Source organism: Xenopus tropicalis, chromosome 10 (genome assembly GCF_000004195.4).
Source record: "Xenopus tropicalis strain Nigerian chromosome 10, UCB_Xtro_10.0, whole genome shotgun sequence".
NCBI lineage: Eukaryota > Metazoa > Chordata > Amphibia > Anura > Pipidae > Xenopus > Xenopus tropicalis.
Window position 1 is genome coordinate 31,968,709 of NC_030686.2, and position 22,891 is coordinate 31,991,599.

Genomic DNA, 22,891 nt, shown 5'->3' on the forward strand with positions numbered 1-22,891 from the left:
TGCTTAATGCTACAGCGTTCTGTTCTATATTAGTCCTACCGACTCTTCTTAGCCTGCCAGGTCTCTAGTTCTCCCCTTACCATCAGTCGGCAGACCCACTGTACAAGGATGGTGAATGAGTTAATGCATTGGCTCTCATGGCCGCCCCCCTTCGCCAGGTCACGTGACTGGCGTGCTAGACAAAGCCTTAGTGTACCAAGGCAGCAGAAGGGGACAGCCAGAGCTGGCATGTGACAGGAGGAGCAATATTATTTCACTATTTCCATACATCTGCCTTTTTTTCCATTTGCTCTAAGGGCTCTTTGTAGGAGAAATCTAATTCCTTCATATTTCATGCCTTTAGCAGAAATGCGTGGAAAATTCCACTTTATGCATTTTAGCCTCAATCTATGCCATCCCCTCAGTGTTGATCCCTATATAATGCGATTTAGTAGCCATCTTCGGTGCCCTCTCCCCAGGAGACCTATACTAACACCTTACTGCTTGCATGGCGGCTATTTGTCCCTTCTCTTCAGTATTAGCACCTGCAGTTTTATATTGCAATGACAAAAATTCTTCCATATCTGATTTTGCTCTTTTAGTGATTAACCTGCAGATCCCCAATTCACAGCATATTCCTTTTGTGCCGTTTTGCAATTTGGGGACTTTTATTTTTTCCGTTATGGGCATTTTAAGAGGTGACTATGACTAGTTTAGGAATTCGCACACATATACTGCAGTCACCCAAATCTGCCCCTTTAGAATCTTTAGTGGGTACACTGAATACAGCCTTACAATTTCCAACTTATTCAGATCATAAAGGGTAAACGTTTTGATTAATTGGGCCTCATCCAGTTTTAATACGCCTATTGGGGTATATAAATGTTTTTAAACTATTTTGAAATATATCTGGATTAAACTTGAAATGACAAATAGGTGCTAAATTGCTTTACAGCGATGCATTAGATCTCAAATTTATAATCAACCTGTTCACTGATTGGTTGCTACAGGCAACTGCACATGTGCAGTTTAGTTTGTAAAATAGACCTTTTTGCATCAAATACCTACTGTAAATGAAAACTAAAACAGATTTTGAAACCAAACCAGCTGTGGGGTTGCTGCACTCCCTGTGGGTTGATAAAACAATCAGTATTTACTGGCCCCAAAATTGGTAGGTACTATGGATTTAGGACACGTACCTGGTAACACTGCTGTCCAAGAAGAATTTTAGGTTTGGTTAAATAAGCATAGTGGTAGGTCCCCTTAAATATTACGTTTTTTTTTTACACTTCCCATTCCAGAACAGATAATGGGCTGCATATCACTGGTGCAGGTTTAGCCAATAGCAGTGCTAATTCTAATATAAAGGTAAGGTAATTAACTACATAACTGACCTGTACTCTGTGCAGTTCTGCTTGTGCTTGGGGTGCCAGCCCCCCCATTTGTTACAGGGGTTACAGTCACAACAACCCTATCTGGTCTGTATGTTGCTCAGCTAATTGTTTTATGTGTTTTGTACTAAATGTATAAAAATAGACTTCATTAAGATCAAGCACAAACATGGCATTTCAGCCTTCCCATAACATGGTTGTCTCCTAATAGAATACCATGGCCAGTTATACATGGAACATTCCTTTTGTTATTGGGCTGGGAAAACAAAGCAATGCAACCACCCCTTTGAAATATATCCGCATTTGTCAATAAGTGAAAGGAGCTTAATGCCTCAGAGACCTTCCTCTGAGGGTCCCAAAGACAAAGTGCAATTCAGGGGAAAAACAGAGAGTCAGCTCTCTTACATATTGATTTAATGTTGTAGTGTTAATGGCTAATTATTCTAGGACGACTGAATCTTCAATTAAAGTGGCAGATATTAAACTGAAGCAAGTTATGAACATAAATACACAAGGCCCAAGAAATGGACTGAGAACAACAACTATCGCTGTTCCCCTTTAAGAAACTGGCTTTTTTCTCTCATAATCTGATGTTCTCACCCCTCTGCCCTGTAAGTCCAGTAATACAGGTTTTAGTAGCCTCACAAGCGTAAAGGCAAATCTGTCAAGTTGACTTAGTTGCTGGCTGATCGGCATATGTTGCTCTAAGGATATCTTTACAGGCAAAGTACTGCTGTACTGCAAACATTTCCCATAACTGGTTACTGGCATTTTAGGAGTTTATAAATCCAATAAGAAACAATCCAAATGGAATTCACATATTCCGCACTGTTGCAGAATGTGAGTGCCATTTGCATTGGTCTTATTGGGTATATACATTCCTTCTATAAGCAGACTGCCATATTATAGTTATACAGATACAGGCATTGTTTCCAGTTTAGTAGTCTCTGGGTCAGGGAGTAACTGCTTTATTTTAGCACTAGCAACTGGAGATGATTTTTAGGCTGATAAGTTAATCGAAGGAGTTAATCTTTCAATGAATTTTCCAATTATTTTGTACATATTAAAAGGGGACAGTAACACCAAAATAGAGCATATGATTTACGTTTACGATATATCTACTTCCATAGCCATCATATGCTTATACTGGGTCTGGAACCCTACCAAGTTTACTAGAATCTGGTCATTAAACTTTAAATGAATTCAGAAATAAAAAAAACAGGAATAAAATTTTTTTATACAAATGACAAAACAAAACAGGTACAGAACTTAAATAAATCTGTATTCCATATACAGTAAAGGTTTCAGTCTCTTGGCAAACAGTACTCTCAATGCTGTGGTTAAACAGCCGTACCATCTTTTCTTCTTTCCTCGCTCAATGTTTTTGATTTTTCAAGTAGCAGAAAAAAAAAAAAAAATCAAAAGCAAATATTCCATTTAAATTCTGGAGAGGATATCGCATAGGGTAACCATATTTTGAATGGTCAGAAAATGCATAGTGTCTTCTATTAATATCACAATACTCCTCTAGCACAAGTCGTACTCAGGGATGGAGTAGCTTTAATAAAAGATCAGTATTCAATATGTCTAAAGTTAAATAATCCGTCAGAGAAAATAATGTATGGTTCTGCATTGCCCTCGGGCAGCCTACGTCCATAACCGTCTATTATTTTTGTAAGTGGGACCGCAATGTAACTCAAAACCTTGTGACCCCTTAGTGTTGGCAGGCCTCCATCAGTGAATCACTGGGCACAGCTTGAGTATTCAATAACTAGCACACAGTATCTGTGTATCTGCTTAGCACAACTGATCGTCCCCAACACACAACCCATTCATTGCAGATTGTCACAGTTTGTGGTTTTCAGGAGAAATGCTGAATGTCTTTTAGACAAACTGGCCAGTTCAAGGAATGTGATCACAGGAACACAAGCGAGTGGGACATGTTTAGTCATCCTCACCCCTTGCCATCAGTTCTTCTAAGCATCAATTCAAATCATTTTTTTATGATCAAAATTAAAAGGAAGAGACACTAGACAAAGCATAAACAGAGATTTAAAGAGTCTAGAGACCAGTTATTTTAAAGGGCTTTACTTCTCCCATCCTCTGTTCAGTACCCAGCTTTAGTGGCCACAAGCTATGTGTTATATATCAACAAGGGCTAAGGTCTTGTATATTAGTGAACAGCCCTGCTTGACTCTACACTGACCCTATATATCCATGGGACAGCCTGTTTGATGGAAAAAAAGACATTTTATCTTGGAGTTTGGATGGATGGGTAATTACCTAGTTGTTGATGCGCAGAGCACATATCAACAATGATGTAGGCTTAGCTTCTATAATATCAGCCCCCCATTTTTCTTTACAAAAATATGTAGAGTTTTGGATTTAATGAATGAGTCCTCTTTATACTCTGATCTCATCTTCCTCTTCTTCCTCATCCATAAAAGAAAAGTCTCTCCCTTTCTTTGGTTTGTTGTCCATGACAACTGATCTATCTCTGGACTTAGAATGGCTGTCTTTGGTAGCCCCACTGTTGCTTACTTTGGCAGAACTAGGTATTCTGCTGTCCACGTTAGGAGCATGTGATGGGTAACCTGTTGGGGGTGGATCTGCCTGCCAGGAAGATAGCGAGCCAGAGCCATTTCCACCAAAGTCGTCAAGGCTATGGTCCAGGTCCTTCTCCCACTGACTATTGTCCATGACACTTAAGATATCCCCCAACATGGATGGGCCAAGGTCAATATGGAATGACATAATAGACTCTGCATGCTTCATACCAAAGCTGCTCTTTGGTGCATACTCTGGCAAATCTGTTAGTTCTCCAAACTCCCTCTCTGCAGTGGCTATATCAGGAAGGGTTGTTGGACTTTGAGCAGATGCCCCATTGACACGCTGCTCTTCAGACACCTTCTTTACTGGGCTGGAAGACAGGCTTTTTGGCATTTTCTTGGAAGAAATCCTTTCAGCCTCTTTCTCAGTCAACTGGGGCAAGGAAACAGCATTTTTAACAAAGATTGCAGAGTCCCTGAGGGAACCTAGCATGTCTCTGCGGTCACTTCGCGTCACTGAAAGTGACCGTTTGCTGCTGCGAAATGTCCTGGAGAGCAGTCCCGGCTTGGGAACAGATTCTTCTGACTCTGGATGATCATCACCCTTGCTGCTGAGAAAGGATGTGTCTCCAAAGGCATCACCCGCCCTTCCAATGTGCATTGTGTGCCGAAAATCTCCCAGTGGAGCACTGATCATTTCTGCTGTAAGGTCTGCCCTTGAGCGCCTTTTTGAGGCAGTGGGATTGGTAACCAGCTGCTTAAGTATAGGCATCTTTGCTACCTGTTATTCAACCTCAGCACCTTATTCTTTGAAAAACCCCTTTATCTGTAAGGACCTTTGTATGGTTTTCCAAAACCAGAAAAATGAGTCACAAGTAAAGTGAGTGAACCTCAAGTTACTCAACAGGAAGTTCCAGGAAAACAAGTTGACTTCCAGCTCCAACCATCCATTAGAATCTAAAAAGAGAAGAAAAAAAAATCACTTGAGAAGCTTAAATGATGCCAGAAATTTAATACAATAAAAACACCCTATAAATTATAGAAGTGGATACAAACTATCAAATACAGTATCATTTTTCTATTAATGTAATTCATAAATGCAGATGCTACACATCATGTAGTAGGCAGCATGTCTGCAGGTGTGTCCAATACTATGGATATTGCCATAAACAGACCTAAGGAAAACACCCAAAATACCCCAATGTTAGTTTACAGTGTGGCACTGTGAAGCAGCACCGTGATAGTAAGGAGAAGCAGCACCATGATAGTATGGAGAAGCAGCACCGTGATAGTATGGAGAAGCAGCACCGTGATAGTATGGAGAAGCAGCACCGTGATAGTATAGTGATGCACTCCAAGATAACAGGCAAAGGCATAGGAAAAGTCAGAACCAAGTGAGGTGAAGAAACATCAACCCACCTCTCATCCCATCATTTAAATACTGAAATACTCCCAATGCTGAATTAGGCTTATTATAAGAGACTGGCTCCATTTACTTGACATGTTTGGGCATTAGCACTGACAGCTGTCAGAATGTGTATTCTCCCAAGAAGAAAAGAGAGTGACAAAAGCAACCAAGTAGAAAACAAGGAATTTGTGCTAGGACGTTGCCCGACAGTTTTGCGGACAGCCTCATTGGTTTATCTTTGAGGAGCACAAGAAAAGTCTACACTGCCAGCACCCGTGAAATTTTCACCCTTAGGGCAAGGGCGCGCATTACAGATTGTGCACAAAATGCAGGAGGAGGAAAGCGGACAATCCTCTATGGATGCCCTTTCTCTTAAGCTAATGCCACACCAGGCAGATTTGGCACCAAAACCTATAATCATACATATTATGGCATGTTTAAAGGGCTATATTATGGATTTTATACCATCAATATTTTAATAGGTCTATGGAGCCCATGCTGAGGATTATGGAGACACACATCAGGCTCACAGGCCTCTAGTTTGATAGGCCTGCTAACATTCTTCAGCACAATGACACATTCAATTGAAACCAGTTTTATATATATAATATATATATATATATATATTGCTAACTTAACATGGCGTTAGCCTGATACTGACACATCTTGGCAAAACTGTAAATCAATATTAGCCTGTTTGTGACTTTGGCTATGGATTAGCAAAAATCGCTTCATAACATTGGTTAAAGCTGTGGAAGGATTCTCTATCCATACATAAAGCTCAGGCTATTCTTCTATGCAAAGTACAACCATATGCTTGATTCCGAATAGGTAAAATAGGACAATTCCCAAATTGCAAGTATCACTGTAACTACTCTATTATCTGAAGAATCACTTCCTCAGGAGACACCTGATAACAATATGCTTTGTTCCTGATTAAATCAAGTATTTTGTCTGATTCCTGTATTATGGACCTTAAGTCTCACATTAATTAAACTGATAGCATAAGGAATCGTTAAAAAAACACACACACACACACACACAATGCCACGTAGACAATGGCCCGTTATGCAGCCACCCTAGAAGGACAAAGTACACAGTGCAAAGCCGCAAACTAGCAACTCACTGTAAGCAATTAGCTTTGATCTATTTGGTGCAAGTGGACATTATAAACCCTAAATTGCAAATGGCATCTATATTAAATAGAGAAGTCCCATGTATGTAAATATGGCCAGATTTCAGCTGCTGATTTGAGTCCTTAAGATGGATTTGACAGCTTATTTGTCCGTATGTGGGCACCAGCGATGGGACTACCAGACCAACATAGTTACATAGGGTTGAAAAAAGACCAGAGTCCATTAAGTTCAACCCATCCAAGTAAACCCAGCATGCAAAACCTATACTTATCAAACTATACACTCACATACATAAACTATATATACAACCACCAACACTAAGGGGCACATTTACTAACCCACGAATCCGAATTGGAAAAATTCCGATTGTAAAACGAACATTTTGCGACTTTTTTGTGATTTTTTCGGCGCCTTTACGACTTTTCGGAAATTGTTGCGACTTTTTCGTTACCAATACGATTTGCGCGAAAAAACGCAAGTTTTTCGTAGCCATTACGATTCGCTCGTATCTTGTCGCGACTTTTTCGTATTGAGCGCTCGTAAGCGGCGGGCGAAACTTTCAGACTTAGCATGATTTTGGAAGCCTCCCATAGGACTCAATGGCACCCTGCAGCTCCAACCCGGCCCAAGAAAAGTCTCCCATAGGGCTCAATGGCACTCTCCTTGGGCCGGGTTGGAGCTGCAGAGTGCCATTGAGCCCTATGGGAGACTTTTCTTGGGCCGGCTTGGAGCTGCAGAGTGCCATTGAGCCCTATGGGAGACTTTCCTTGGGCCGGGTTGGAGCTGCAGAGTGCCATTGAGCCCTATGGGAGACTTTCCTTGGGCCAGGTTGGAGCTGCAGAGTGCCATTGAGCCCTATGGGAGACTTTTCTTGGGCCGGGTTGGAGCTGCAGAGTGCCATTGAGCCCTATGGGAGACTTTCCTTGGGCCAGGTTGGAGCTGCAGAGTGCCATTGAGCCCTATGGGAGACTTTTCTTGGGCCAGGTTGGAGCTGCAGAGTGCCATTGAGCCCTATGGGAGACTTTCCTTGGGCCAGGTTGGAGCTGCAGAGTGCCATTGAGCCCTATGGGAGACTTTTCTTGGGCCGGGTTGGAGCTGCAGAGTGCCATTGAGCCCTATGGGAGACTTTCCTTGGGCCAGGTTGGAGCTGCAGAGTGCCATTGAGCCCTATGGGAGACTTTCCTTGGGCCGGGTTGGAGCTGCAGAGTGCCATTGAGCCCTATATGGGAGACTTTTCTTGGGCCAGGTTGGAGCTGCAAAGTCTCCCATAGGGCTCAATGGCACTCTGCAGCTCCAACCCGGCCCAAGGAAAGTCTCCCATAGAGCTCAATGGCACTCTGCAGCTCCAACCCGGCCCAAGGAAAGTCTCCCATAGGGCTCAATGGCACTCTGCAGCTCTAACCCGGCCCAAGGAAAGTCTCCCATAGGACTCAATGGCACCCTGCAGCTCCAACCTGGCCCAAGGAAAGTCTCCCATAGGGCTCAATGGCACCCTGCAGCTCCAACCCGGCCCAAGGAAAGTCTCCCATAGAGCTCAATGGCACTCTGCAGCTCCAACCTGGCCCAAGGAAAGTCTCCCATAGGGCTCAATGGCACTCTGCAGCTCCAACCTGGCCCAAGGAAAGTCTCCCATAGGGCTCAATGGCACTCTGCAGCTCCAACCCGGCCCAAGGAAAGTCTCCCATAGGACTCAATGGCACCCTGCAGCTCCAACCCGGCCCAAGGAAAGTCTCCCATAGGGCTCAATGGCACTCTGCAGCTCCAACCCGGCCCAAGGAAAGTCTCCCATAGGACTCAATGGCACCCTGCAGCTCCAACCCGGCCCAAGGAAAGTCTCCCATAGGGCTCAATGGCACTCTGCAGCTCCAACCCGGCCCAAGGAAAGTCTCCCATAGGGCTCAATGGCACTCTGCAGCTCCAACCCGGCCCAAGAAAAGTCATCATACTGAAGCTTGAATGAATCCGAATCTTTCGTACTCGGTGCGAAGGCTACGAAAAAGTTGCGACTTTTCGCGCAAGTAGTAACGCTATGAAAAAATCGCCAGATTTTGCACAACATTCGGAATGGCAACGAAAAAGTCACGACAATTTTCCGAAAAATCGCCAAATACCGATCATTATGAAAAAAACGCAATCGGACGCATTCGGCCCATTTGTGAGTAAGTAAATGTGCCCCTAACTGTAGATATTAGTATCACAATAGCCTTGGATATTCTGAATGTTCAAAAACTCATCCAGGCCCCTCTTAAAGGCATTAACAGAATCTGCCATTACCACATCACTAGGAAGGGCATTCCCCAACCTCACTGCCCTCACCGTGAGGAACCACCTACGCTGCTTCAAATGGAAGCTCCGTTCCTCTAATCTAAAGGGGTGACCTCTGGTGCGTTGATCGTTTTTATGGGAAAAAAGAACATCCCCCAACTGCCTATAATCCCCTCTAATGTACTTGTACAGAGTAATCATGTCCCCTCGCAAGCGCCTCTTTTCCAGAGAAAACAACCCCAACCTCGACAGTCTAACCTCATAGCTTAAATCTTCCATCTCGGGAACGTTTGATTTTTTTTGGCGGATCAGGGACTGCATCAGCTCTTTGATGTGATCCTCGGTCTGACTGCACCTATGCCCGCCATTTAAAGGCCAAATGATAGAATTAGCCAGATATCGCCCACCTTAGGTGGGCAGATCCGGAGAAGATCCTCTTGTTCGGTGAACTTGCTACGACTGGATTGTCACGTGTATGGCCACCTTTAGCCAGTCAACCCTAACCAATATATTTGTTGGTTTGTCTGGACGAGTCTGAACATTTTGCGTGTTAACACACTATGTCGGCTACTGTGCGGTGCATTAATAGACAAGGAGCTGCAGCTCCTATTTCTTCCATTTGAAAGAAGGTGGCCTTGTACAGTATCAGTCGGTGTGACCTGCAAGCTGATTGGGTCAATGCCATATGTCTTTCAAACTGATAAGGCTATAAGCTAGGCATAGCATAAGAATGAGACATGAAGCCTAGTTTTGAATGTCAAGGTTCAACATTTTCAAAACCAGTTTCACACCAGGTCCTTGGTATCAATAGCCATATCAAAAGGCATACATCATCATAAATATATTTGTTTGTTCTCAGCAGACATTTAAAAAATACATTGAAAATAAATCACATGCACCCTCAGAATATATACAAGGAAGAGGGTTTTATAGTTAGTGGTCCAGAGAAAGCTTTCTGTGGCCGGATCACTCTGTAAAGCCACTTGGGCAGCCCAGAGTCACATGGAACTCATACGATGCACACACACACATTATATTAGAAAAAAATAACTAACAAAAAGCCTACAGTTAATTTACAGCCAACCACATGCAGCTTATACCTCACGAGAGGAATCATGGCTGCACCCACTGCTATAAACATACATATGCAGATAAAACTCCCTTTAAAGAATACCCATTCACACTTTCTTTACAGAACATTAATAAGAAAATAAAGGGAATGTATGCCCTTCTGTTAAAGTGATTGGATTATCCTTTTTAAACCTTCTCTCTAGCCAACAATCCCTTTTTCCTTTTTTTCTGTATTCTGAGAACCACCTGGCCCACTGTAAAGTCAATAAAGGTAGCAGGCACTTAAATAGCCAAAAATAGAACAAATCAGCATCTCCCCCAGCAATTTATCCCCAACTCCCTGCTCTCAGCACTGAAGTGCCAGTGAAATCTAATACAGTATCGCTTTGCAGCTGCAATAGAAGTATTGTACATAAAGGGACATCTGCTTAGTTAATATTGCTCTCAAACAATGTTGTTACTCATTGACAGCAATGATAATTTGCTAGATAAAACAATGAGCCAGAAAAAGTGGAATATCTAGGTATTTTTTATAAGTGTTTTAATGTGGGTTATTTCCATTATTGTTATAAATCCAGTGGTATTGTAGAAGCAAGTTAAACCAGTGTTCCATTTTGTGCTTCTCAAGTTTGTTTCACTTATTTCTTTTAAGGTGGCCACACGTGGCGATTTGCGATCTTTCGTGCGACCATCGGTCGCACAAAAGATCGTACAATCAGCAACAAACCTTTCAGGACTGAAAAGGCAGATAAGGAGGTAGAAATAATAGGATTTCTACCTCCTTCTGCCGATTCAGCACTGAAGGCAGATTTTGGTCAGACGCCTTCTATGGCGCCCGATCAAAATCTTTTAACTGGCCCTTCGGCGAGTCGACCGATATCAGCAGCTTCCTGCGATATCGGTCGACTCGCCATACAAGCACCGAATATCGTACGAAACAAGGTTTCATACGATATTATCGGTGCGTGTATGGCCAGCTTTAGGGACAAATTTATTAAAGTGTTGACTTGTCATACTTAGTCACTAGCAAGTATTCCCAAAGAGAGCGGACCTGCCCATACACGCATCAGTCAGACATAACGTTTGCTGCAAAAGTATGCACACTATGCCATGTACCTGTATTCTGTCCAGGTAAGCAGGATGTGTGCTCAGCCCACCCAAACACAAAGGGCCAGCGGGTTCTAGTACCCACCTTAGTAGATTCTGATCTCCTTAAAGGGGTTGTTCACCTTTGTATAACACAAATCTAACAGTTCACATTAATAGAACAATCTTTGCCATATAGTTAACAAAAAATGTGCAGCTGAAGAGATAGTCACCTCAGAATCATCCCTCTGCTGATCCTTCACTTTGGCACAGACCCTATGCTGGGGGGGGGGGCTGCAAGCAATGCCATATGTTTTTCAACCTAATAATGCTATAAGCTAGGCATAACATAAAAATGAGACATGAAGCCTAGTTTTGAATGTAAAGGTTCTACAATTAGAAACCAGTTTCACACCAGGTTCTTGGAACCAATAGCCATATCAAAAGTCATACATCATCATAAATATATTTGTTTGGTTAATTGGTCCCTGATGTAACTGACCATAGTGTTTGTGATAGAGACCTTAGATTGTAAGCTCTGCTGAGGCAAGGATTGATGTGATGAATGGGAATTCTCTTAAGCACTGTATAGATGATCTGTGCTATATAAAGGGTAATAATAAAACACATTACGTGTTCAGGGCCCTCCAATCTCCAATTCACTGGACCCTTTACAGCTTCCCAAAATAATCCATGGGTAAAGGGTTCCCTAAGATACACAAGGCGAAGACAGGGAAGGGAGTGGTTTTTTAAACAGAAGCTTGCTTTTCACTTAGACTTCTATGGGAAGAAGTGAAAAGTGAATAGGGTTAAAGCCTAAGGGCAACTGGTTATAAATTGTACTAGATAACCCTGAAGCATAATACCAGGATGTCAGATGTTTTTGTCTGTTATTCTTTAAATGCGCACTGACCAAATGTTGGACCACAAAGGAGGGTTTCAGAGGGAAATGTTTGCAAAGTACTGTGATAGGTTAATTGACTTCTGATGGAATTGACCCTAGTATGTGTGTGTTTATGTCTTTGTGGTAGAGAAATTAATTTCATACATCTGACTCAAAATACATAAATAAATAAACACACATAGGCACTGAATGTTCTGTTCAGCTACAATGCCCTTGTATGGTCGATTTGTTTTTCCTATAATTAGACTGTATAAGACCTTAGTAGGTGAACAGAATAAAATATATTTTCTCTTTAATAAGATACAATATACCTGTATGACCTTAAGTTTATTTTATGCTTTAGGGCAAGAAATGTTGTTAATGTTGCTGCAATGCTAAAAAAAACAGCAAATAGTAAACAAAACTCATTTTATGTATATTCCTTATAAGATTAAAATTTGCCTTTTCTAGCACAATAGCCACACAGCCTCGGCAAAAAAAATCAGCCACTGAATTCTAGTCAAAGATAATGTAACTCAAACTTTGTCTCTATCAGCAGAATAACTCAAGCCAAGTCCCAAACCTGGGTAAACACAGTCCTGTGACAGGACAATTTTACAGAGCCTGTGGGAATGTCATCCTCAAGTGGGGGCCGGTTATATATCAGTGTTATAAAATACACAGATGTACACACAGTTGTAGCGCTGTTGGCTGCTCATTCTTCATATAATTTATACAATTTCAATGCATATAGGTGTGGGTGGTTATTACTTCATTATACTTACAGTTTGGGTTAACTCCATTTTGGCACAAAATGTGAACTTCTATTTGGATAAGCATTCCTGCTGGAATTCATATTTAACATATATCTAACAAGAAATAAAGCATTTTTCTTTCAGAACAAGAACACTGGAGGTAAGCAGGGCCCCTGCTCATTACTATACTTGATGTTACACTTAATTCTGGAGGAGAAGTGTCCTGAAACTGCTGCTGTGTCACCCATTTACTACAGTGGGTGACAGCCCTGGCATTGGCCCTTTTCCCTAAGGAGAATGATATTAATGTTGAAGCAAGAAAATAAAAGGGCCCTTTACAGGGAGCATATTAACTTGCCAACTTAAGCACTTCACTAGCACTGCAGACAAGCAAAGAATTAAAAAATAAACAAATGATTTACAGGTAGACTGGATATTACAAAGGCACAGCATCCTGATAAATGGACCCGTATGACTAACAATTAGTGGGGAAGCAGGTTGTATTTATAATTCTAACTAATAAGCAGATTGTCAGTCTGCATATAAGCGCAGGCTGGCAATACGCCTGTACTCTTGAAAAATCTTCTAATTGTGCCTGCACCCGGTAGCACAATCTGTCCAAGTGCAGGGACACACAGCCGAAATCTGCCAACTGCGTTAGTTGCCTTACCTGAAGGCCAGTGACACACGGGGAGATTAGTCGCGCCACAACAAATCTCTGTTGTTGTGGGCGACTTATCTCCCCACAATGGCATCCCATTATTATTCCCAGAATATTCCTTGGAAAGCCTAAAACCCCTAACTGTATCAATGTGCTCAGCCTTCCTCTAAGCAAGTGCTGGAAAGCAGCATCTTCCTATATCACAAGCAAACTTGCCCGCAGTGCTTTGGATCCTGTGAGCGCTTCCTATCAAAAGAGCCCTTTATTCAGAGCAACCATCCATCAAACCGCAGACGCTGCTCACAAGCTACTCACAACCAGGCCAAAACATCACTTTCCTGTGTAACACAACAGCTTTCTGTGTGGCCTTATCCCCACTGTAAGATGTTTCTATAGGGAGAGAGACTCCAAGAGGGAAAATCAGGTTACGCTGAAGACACAGAGCTCCAGTTTAGAGACAAGGAACATTGCATGTTTATACACAGGCCTGGATTCACAAATGTGTTTATTTTGGCTTCCCCTAAGAGTAAGATAAATAAGAGAGGCGCTAACGTGCAATAATGTGTCACTTAGAGGCAGTCAATATATACAGGCCAAGCATTCATCTTAAATTCACTCATTTGTGTTATTTTCTACACACTAGTGTGTAATTTGTCTATACAAAGCAATGTGCAAATGGCTAACCCTGAGCACATTTTAGGGTGAAGACACACTGAGCTACTAGTAGCAGCTACTAAAACAGACAATGCTGATCATTTACTGTCTCTATGTGTGTTTTAGCAAAGGCAATTCTCAGTATTGTCTATGGCAAGGTATTCTCTGGAGTTTAATAGCCATGACAAGTAGCTGCTAACTGCATATCTTCACCCTTAGATTGTTAGCTCTAGTGAGCAGGACTCCTGTATTGATCAGTATGTGTTTGCAAGGTGTATATTTGAAGAATACAACATTCTATTGTACAAGGCTGCGAAAGAAATAGATTTTAAAAATACAGGGTGTGTGGGTGAGTTATCCCTTACTATTGAATAATGTCCTGTTCTCACAAAGAGAGGTTGAAACCTACCCAAAACCTTGAAGAGGTAATGGCTGAATAAATGTGTAAACACGAGCACCGTTTGTGTAGTTCCAATTTGTACTTTTAACTATAACCGAGATGTTGACAGGCATCCTGGGAGTGGCACAGCAAAGAGTTTACACAGGCTAGTAATGCCGAGAGTGTGGCATTGATTGTCTAGAGCAGGGTGTCAAACTCAATCACATAAGGGGGCCGAAATCTAAAACACAGGCTAAGTCGTGGGCCAAATTTTTTATTAATATACTTGGTAAGATACTAAGGGGTATATTTATCACAATGTGTAAAAAGTGGAGTAAGACATTACCTGTGATGTTGCTCATAGCAGCCAATAGATGCTTTGCTACTGTTTAAATCTGATTACTGATTGGATGCCTTGGGCAACATTACTGGTAATGCTTCACGCCACTTTTTACACAGAATGATAAATATACCCCTTAGTCTTAGTTACTGTGTGAGGAAAATGGAAATTGATCAGGCTGGATGGTCAGACACACTCACCAAGGGCCACATAAAACAGCCAGGTGGGCCGAATTTGGCCCCCGGGCCTTGTGTTTGACATATATGGTCTAGAGCAGTGTTCCCCAACCAGTGACTTGTGAGCAACATGTTGCTCACCAACCCCTTGGATGTTACTCCCAGTGGCCTCAAAGTAGGTGCTCATTTTTGAATTTCTGGTAAGGAGGCAAGTTTTGGTTGCATAAAAACCAAGTATTATGCCAAACAGAGCCTTCTGAGGGCTGCCAGTCCACATAGGGGCTATTAAGTAGCCAATTAAAGCTTTTATTTCTACCCCTAGGAACCTTTTCCATGCTTGTGTTGCTCCCCAACACTTTTTCCATTTAAATGTGGCTCACGAGTATAAAAGGTCGGGGATCCCTGGTCTAGAGGCTCTCACACTTGGGCATTTTTACATGTGTTCCTGAGCAGTGGCTTTTTTTTGTGTTTCACACATGGAAGTGAGGAACATAGTTGAGATGCAATAAGGAAGTTTTTATCTGCATTTGGCAGTTCAGTGCCATATTAGAGAGAATGGGATCTGCTAACCCATGTTCCCATGCAGCGGGACACGTAAAAAAGCCACTACATGGGATTGCATAAGGAAATGCCCGTTGTTGCATCTCACCAGCAGTTCAGTGGGCCCTGTCAGTACAATCTACATAGAATATAATGATCTCCATTAACTCCTGCATTCCAATACAGTAGAATGCTTCAAAAAGCCACCATACAGATATACATGAGCAAAAGCTTGTTTGTAAAGCCATACACAGGCAGATTTAAATTGCTGATATGAGTTGTTGAAACCATTTTGGCAGCTTATCTGCCCATGTCAGGCAGGTTTGATTTTCCCCTTGGATTGGGGACCACAGCGGCACATTGACATCCTCAGGCTGGCAATTTTATACACGTTGTTGTAACGCAAACATTTGGCCCTATGGCCAATTGGCACAGTATCGCCAACCTTAGGTGGCTATATTGGGACCTTAACGATTATGGTCACCTTAAGAGTCCCAAGTATGGCAGACAAGTTAAATCCTAAATTAAGTAAATAGACTTCTGTACATTATACACCAGAATCACCTTTATTCTCAGGCTATTACACAAACCTTCACACACAATTACTAAATGACCTTGAGGCATTTAGGCCTGGACTGGGATTCAAAATAGACCCTGGCATTTTAAGTACACAGAGGCCCAATAAATAGTGACTGTCTATGGCATCTTACAGCAGAACCCATAGTTTGCCAGTCTGTGACTGCTGGTGTCAGAATGACCTCCCTTTCTAAACGAGTACGGAATATTCTTTAGCTGACAGCTGCTGAAAATTGAGTCATTAGGAGGAGGAGGCACTGCTGATTAATCACAAATAAAAAAAGTCCCAAGCCTTTACAACTAAGAGGGAAGTGTACGTCATGCAGAAGCAGCACCAGGAATTTAACCAAGTTCTCCTTAATTGTTGTAAAAAAAAATTCTAAAAAATCTTGTGATTTGCTATTCCCAACTCTACAGCAGAACATATGTTTCACTATTATGATTAAAAATAAACTATTTTTTGGAACGTATATTATTTTAAAAGGTGGAATTATGATAATCGCGTGTCGGGGAAATACACCCAGACATTTAGGCATCACTCCCTGTGCCACTACTCGTAGATTGTAAGTTCTACAGGCAGGTGCTTGACGATGCACAAAAATTGCATGGGCGGCACTGAGTATAATTATCAGGTGAAAATAAAATCACAATAATGATTATAATTAACTTTCTTCTGTAATCTTATGTAAAATATTAATCATATCTTGCCACGCAATCTGCCCTCTTTTGTCACATGTTCAATACCAATTGGTGCCCATTTCATTCCAATCTATAAGAAGCCATAAAGTCATGACAGACTGGATTGCCTCTACCAACTCTGCTGGGAGACTATTCCATAACAGTTGTCTAGCTTGGGAACAGATCACACGGAACAGATTGTGCAACCAAGTGATGTCAGCTCTGGGGAAATAAGTAACCTTGCGAAATTTGAGAAAATGAAGTCACAAAAATCTACCTTTTCCCTTCTAAGGAGCAGAGCACCTTCAATCACAGTATGACTAGCAGTATTCCCCTGTCAGGGGTGAGTCAGTAAACCTCATTTACAGTCAGCAGGAACAGAATAAATATATAAGAGACTCGTGCAGGGAAGAGTGTCAATTCAGCTGTAACAGATCCAGAGAGGTGCAGCTACGGGCAAAATGACCAATCACTTAGCACAGTGCTTCTGATAAGATCTCTAGTGACAGATGTCAGGTCACCAGGTGGGCTTGGTTTGCTAAGGGATAAAATTACATTTATTTAAAAAAAATACAAGGTGGGACCTGTTATCCAGAATTGGGGATGCACCAAATCCACTTTTTTTTTTGATTCAGCCAAACCCCTGAACCCCTCATAAAGGATTTGGCTGAATACTGAACTGAATTCGAACCCAAATTAGTTGGCGAAAAATTTTCAACTTCCATGTTTACATGTTAGAAAGTCACGTGATTTTTAGGATTCTGATTCGGTTCAGCCAGGACCATGAATTCGGCCGAATCCTAAACCTACCGAAAAAGGCTGAATCCCGAACCGAATCCTGGATTCTGTGCATCCCTACCCAGAATTCTTGAGACCAGGGTTCTCTTTTGGACAAGTGGTCTACTAAAAAGTCTAAAAAAAAATCATTAAAACATTAAATAAACACAACAGGATTACCTCGATTAAGGACTAATTATATCTTAGCCAGTTTTACTATTACAGAGAAACTTTGTTTTAAACTTTGAATTATTTGATTAAAACAGAGTCCTTCCTGCAATTCAGAGCTTTATGGATAACGAATCCCATACCTGTACTGTGTTTTTCCAAAAGAATCCTTTGACCATTCAAATCACTGACACTATATTAACCTCTTTTGAACCAGACTGGCTACCAACAAGCCATGGCAGCACTGAACTACCAGTATAGGAACTCACTTTTAAGAAAAAAGTAATGCTGCTGGGTATAGAGTTTTATATAGACAAGCGCAAATTTGTGCCCATAACCAGTTGCCGACAATTAATAAATAAACAGGGAGAAGGGGAACCCTGCTATGGGAAGCTTTCACACTAATTGATAGTTTCTACTTTCTAATACTGTCAGTGACAGTTAATACCCTTGGCATTCAAGTGATAGTTACTTTAAGCGATAGTTAATACTCCTTGTAATACAGTATTAGGGGGTGATAACTAGAGAAAAATGCAGCGAATAAATGACCCGAAAAGCCTGCTGAGAAAAGTTAGCCCCCAGGCTGTGTGTATAATTCCAATTGTACTGTATCACCGTTCTACATCTATAGGCATTTCCACTAAATGATCTATGGACATCTCAAGCATGACTTTATTATGACTAAAGCCTTAGTGGATTCGGAATGACTGTCATGCCACAGGTGCCGATGGCTATAGCATGTCCAGCCCTGTATAGACAGACTATAGACAGAATTGTGTATTTTATTACAGGATTATTTATAACACACAAGTTTCAGTGAGTCATGTGACAAAGTACATTACTAAGACCCAATTATAACTGATGACATCACTAAGCCCTGTTTACAAGAGTAAAATTTACAGGATATCGATGGGTCTTGTGTATTGTATATATTTGTGTATATACAATCATATTCCAGGTAAAAAGTTGTGTACAAACATCTTCCATTTGTTAGCTGTTTATGACCTGCATCATAAAGCCATGGGATTCATTTCAGGAGCTCTGACGCAGTCTGTATTATTAGATACTGCACATCTCTGGAAATAAAGGCTCAGCCCACCATTCCTGTTAAACACTTCATACAAAATCTGATCAATTGCTGGCTAGAGCTAAAATGAAAAGCCACATACCTTCCTTGCCTACTAGAGCAGGGGTCCTCAAACTTTTTAAACAGGGGGCCAGTTCCTGGTTCCTCAGACTGTTGGGGGGCCAGACTATAGTTAGTCCTCAAACTATACCCCCCAGCTGTGTCCTCACCCCTGGCTACTACCCGTCTGCCTCAGCGTGGTCCTCGGCCACAGCACGTCACCGTGTCACACTGGCTGGCAAGCTGGGGCCGAGGACCACACGGAGGCAGACAGGTAGTAGCCAGGGGTGAGGACACAGCTCGGGTTGGGTAAATGAACTCGGGGGGGCATATCCAGCCCGCGGGCCGTAGTTTGAGGACCCCTGTACTAGAGGTATGCTGCACTAGGTTCCCTACTTTACCCACTGGAGGGAAGATCCAATGGGGTCACTTCATCACCCAGTAGAGCAAAGCTGCACTGGGACCCAACATTACTGAGCTATAATCTAAATTGCCCCACAAACAGGCCATTATCAATATACTAACTAGGCCCCGTCCATTCCTCACAGTATTATGGGGGCAATATATTGTAGATTGTAAGCTCTTTTGGGCAGGGCCCTCTTCACCTCTTGTATCGGTTACTGATTGCTTTATATGTTACTCTGTATGTCCAATGTATGTAACCCACTTATTGTACAGCGCTGCGGAATATGTTGGCACTTTATAAATAAATGTAATATAAGTAACTTGGGCACACAAGCTGGATTAGAAGTGAGCCTCAGTTCTAGGGAAATGCATGCATTGGATTGAATCAAACATTAAATAGACATCACTGTAGATGAATTAAAAAAGTCCAAAATGAACGAATGTTTGATTACTGGTGGGCCCCAAACAGAGTCTCTCCTAGACAATGAGTCTGAGCGAAATGGAAGGGCTCTTTGTGTACAGAACACATGGAAAGCTCAGCCAAAGGAACAGACTAAACCAATAGGCGGCCACGATCACACGAAGCCCCTCCCCCGTGTAACCCCTGCACCGCCGGGAAGCTCTTTGTACACAGAAAGATGTGCAACTGAACACCACAGAGCCTACTGGGTTCCAACCAACCCCGGGCAGAATTTCTATGAGTCCAACACTGCAGTGCTGACAACAATAAAAGCAGCATTAACCCATACAGTACCCAATACAGACAAGCGACTGAAAAGAATCCACAGCCCCACGCCATGAAATAGCCTGCCGTTATGGGCGTAGGCTGGCAGCGCAACCAACAGGAACTATCCGCGGCGACCCATTACACTGACCTGAAGCAGCAGACGAAAAAGCAGAGTGGAAGCCGCAGTGAAACAGGTATAAATCCAAGCGCGGCTTTTGCCAGCCCCCCTGACACCAGCGATACCATCTACACTCCCAGGCAGCACTCCCGCTGTATGACTCTGCCACAACTCACAGCCACATAAAGACTCGCAGCAGCACTTGGCGAGCTCCTCCCACTTCAGTACAAGCACCGCCCCTCAGTGGGGGCTCGCCGTGCTGTAAGGCGGTGTCAGAATGTCCAGTCACATAGCTACTCGCTGAGTCCGTTCTTGCACAGGCCGCGCCCACTACAGGCTGCTGAAACCCTCAAGCCTATGCAAACCCGCAGTGGGTTCTGTGGGAGCCCCTCCCAGCTTGGCACAAACCCCGCCGCTCCCTGGAGATCCGCCCGACCCTTTAGTTGATTAAAGTGACAATGCAGTCTGCTTAGCGCAATTATGGACAAACGCAATTACATGTGACAATGGCCTCTTACAGTCTGAAATTCAGACAACAAAAGCTTTGCTGTGTCTTATTTTATCGAAAGCAATTAGCTCTTAGTGAGTTATCACTAGAAAGTGGGTATTTATGAGGAAACATATTTTCCAGAGTTTCACCTAAGCAGATTCTATTCGTCTGCTATTGTTAGTAACTGCTCTGTGATTTGGCGCTGTATAAATAAAATGACAGAATAGTGCTAGGAGGCTGTATGAGAACCTTATAGCAGCATCCACATAGCAGGGATGACAAATATTCTGTACCTGGAGTTACCCCCAGCCTGTTATCAGGGGGGGGCCAAGCCAACCGGGCGCCCTAGGCAACCCGGTCAGCCACCTCACCCCTGCACCTTCCTCATTCGCCCGCGGAGTTCACGTTGCGATTCGATAGGTCATTGTCCCCACCGCGTAAGGACAAGCGGCGGGGGCAATGACTAAAGAGAGCGGATTAAGGGTAGGCAGGAGAGGCTGCCTGGCGCCCCCCAATCGTTGCACCCTAAGCAGCTGCCTCTTCTGCCTACCCCTAGTTCCGGCCCTGCCTGTTATTTTAATAGCATGTCAGTAAAGGTTGGTAAAGGTTGCCATACACATTAAAACGCTCGCTTGGCTAGGTTGCTAGGTTGCCAAGCAAGAGGATCTTCTCCCGATATCCCCACCTACGGGTGAGAGATATCGGGCTATTTCATACCCAAGACAGGTATAGGGGCAGTCGGTTCAGGGACTGCATCAACGGACCAATGCGGTCCCCGATCCGACTAAATTTTTAAACCTGCCCGATCACATTCTGGCCAATTTCAGACCAGATATCGGTCGGCAGACCGGTTGTTAGTTCCCATACACAGACCAATAAGCTGCGGTCTAAGGGACCGATATCGGCAGCTAGAATCGGCCTGTGTATGGCCACCTTAAGGCCAGGTATTACAACCACAACTTGTCCAATTACCCCCTGATGCAACTCAATCGGTGGCATAACTAGATGTTACTGGGCCCCACAGCCCACATGGGTTTTAACAAGGGGCTTATAGTGCTGTCTTGTGCTGGGGTACTGGGAGTCACTGACAACCAGAAACACATGTTGCTGTGATCTGTCCTGGGAGTCATTTTAAATTGTATTTACATTGCAGACAGGAGAAATTAGGCAGTGTGCACTCATGCTGGGTACCATCTCTCCAGCTTTTGTGAGCCACTTCAACCACTGGTGCAAAACTATATATACAACACAGTGGAAAGCACCAATTTTTCAATTGATCAGCACCCAGTCTACTCCCGAGTTACAAGCAACATATAAAAAAATTTAAAATGTGATGGATTAGTACCTTAGGCTAAAAGGAAACGCAACATAAAAAAAGAATAATAGTTTAATACTGTTTTAAACGTTAGGATATTTATATATGTTTAACAGTTTTCCAGTCTACCTCTCCATTTATATTGGATGCTTAGCAATCACTGCCATTGTATGACCTTTATTCGCAAAATGCAAATAGAGACACTAAATGGCATCCGCACTTGGATCACTGCCTTGGTTCCTTGAATTAATGGCTGTGATAAACATCATTGTTTGCAGTATAAAGTCCATAAGGTCAGAGATTTGTGTGACTGCAACTCAGCATGGCATTTGATTGTAGTGGTACAATCCTTTCAAGAAGAGAGTATTGATCACTTGTTTCTGTTTGTTGCAATGTGTGCAACAATTATTACAATGCAAAAAATTCTTGCCAGACAGTTAAGGTGGCCATACATGCTAAGATCTGCTAGCGGATCTTAAGCGAGTGGATTTTCTCCCGAAATCCCCACCTACATGTGGGTGATTTCAGGCTAATTTGGTCGTTTGGCTGGCCCTGGGGGTATGGGCGCCCGTCGGTTCGGGGACCGCATCAACAAGACCTAATACTTTATTCCTCTGAATGTCAGTGAGATAAAAATAAATCATAGATTAACAAGTGATATATATATTATAATATCCTGTAAATTATATCCTTATAAATTGTTCTTAGTGATGTCATCAGTTATAATTGGTGCTTAATGATGTAATTTGTTACATGACTTTCTGAAACTTGTGTATTATAATAAATATAATATTAGAAGTAACCTTGGAGTTTCATGACATATATAACAGCATTCAGCCTTTCACCCTGTGCTTTTGTATGGTCCAGGAACTCCTTGGTGGCTTATAATATCCTTATATTTTATAGGGGTACATTATCCACTATATTATTATTACATTTCTTTATAAAGTGACAACATTTCTTGCAGTGCTATACATAAGGGTTAAATAGTTACAAACAAATCGATTCATTAGGTAATGATGGTCCTGTCCTCAGGTTTACAATCCATAGGGTGGGGATGGTTGATACACAAGGTTTAGAGTTATGTGGATGTGGGAAAAGTACATTTTGGAAAAACATTGACAGTGTTAGCAAAGATGCAATGTAGAATACTTGTCAGATCTGTGGTTCTTTTTGCAATTTAAAAGTGTGTGCACCTACCTATCATTCTGGAAATAACAGATTAACATCTGAGTTAA

The 22,891-nt window shown here is 42.4% G+C and overlaps 1 protein-coding gene across 2 annotated transcripts; it reads right to left on the minus strand.

The window, feature by feature from the left end:
* Window positions 1–2,587: 2,587 nt before the first annotated feature.
* On the minus strand, window positions 2,588–20,048 carry cdc42ep4 (CDC42 effector protein 4). Of its 2 annotated transcripts, none has more exons than XM_012953207.3 (2): window positions 19,879–20,048; window positions 2,588–4,876 (listed from the first exon to the last, which is right to left on the minus strand). In XM_012953207.3, exon 2 carries the CDS (start codon window positions 4,689–4,691, stop codon window positions 3,774–3,776), a length of 918 nt encoding a protein of 305 aa, XP_012808661.1. In that variant the 5' UTR covers window positions 4,692–4,876; window positions 19,879–20,048; the 3' UTR covers window positions 2,588–3,773.
* Window positions 20,049–22,891: the final 2,843 nt, after the last annotated feature.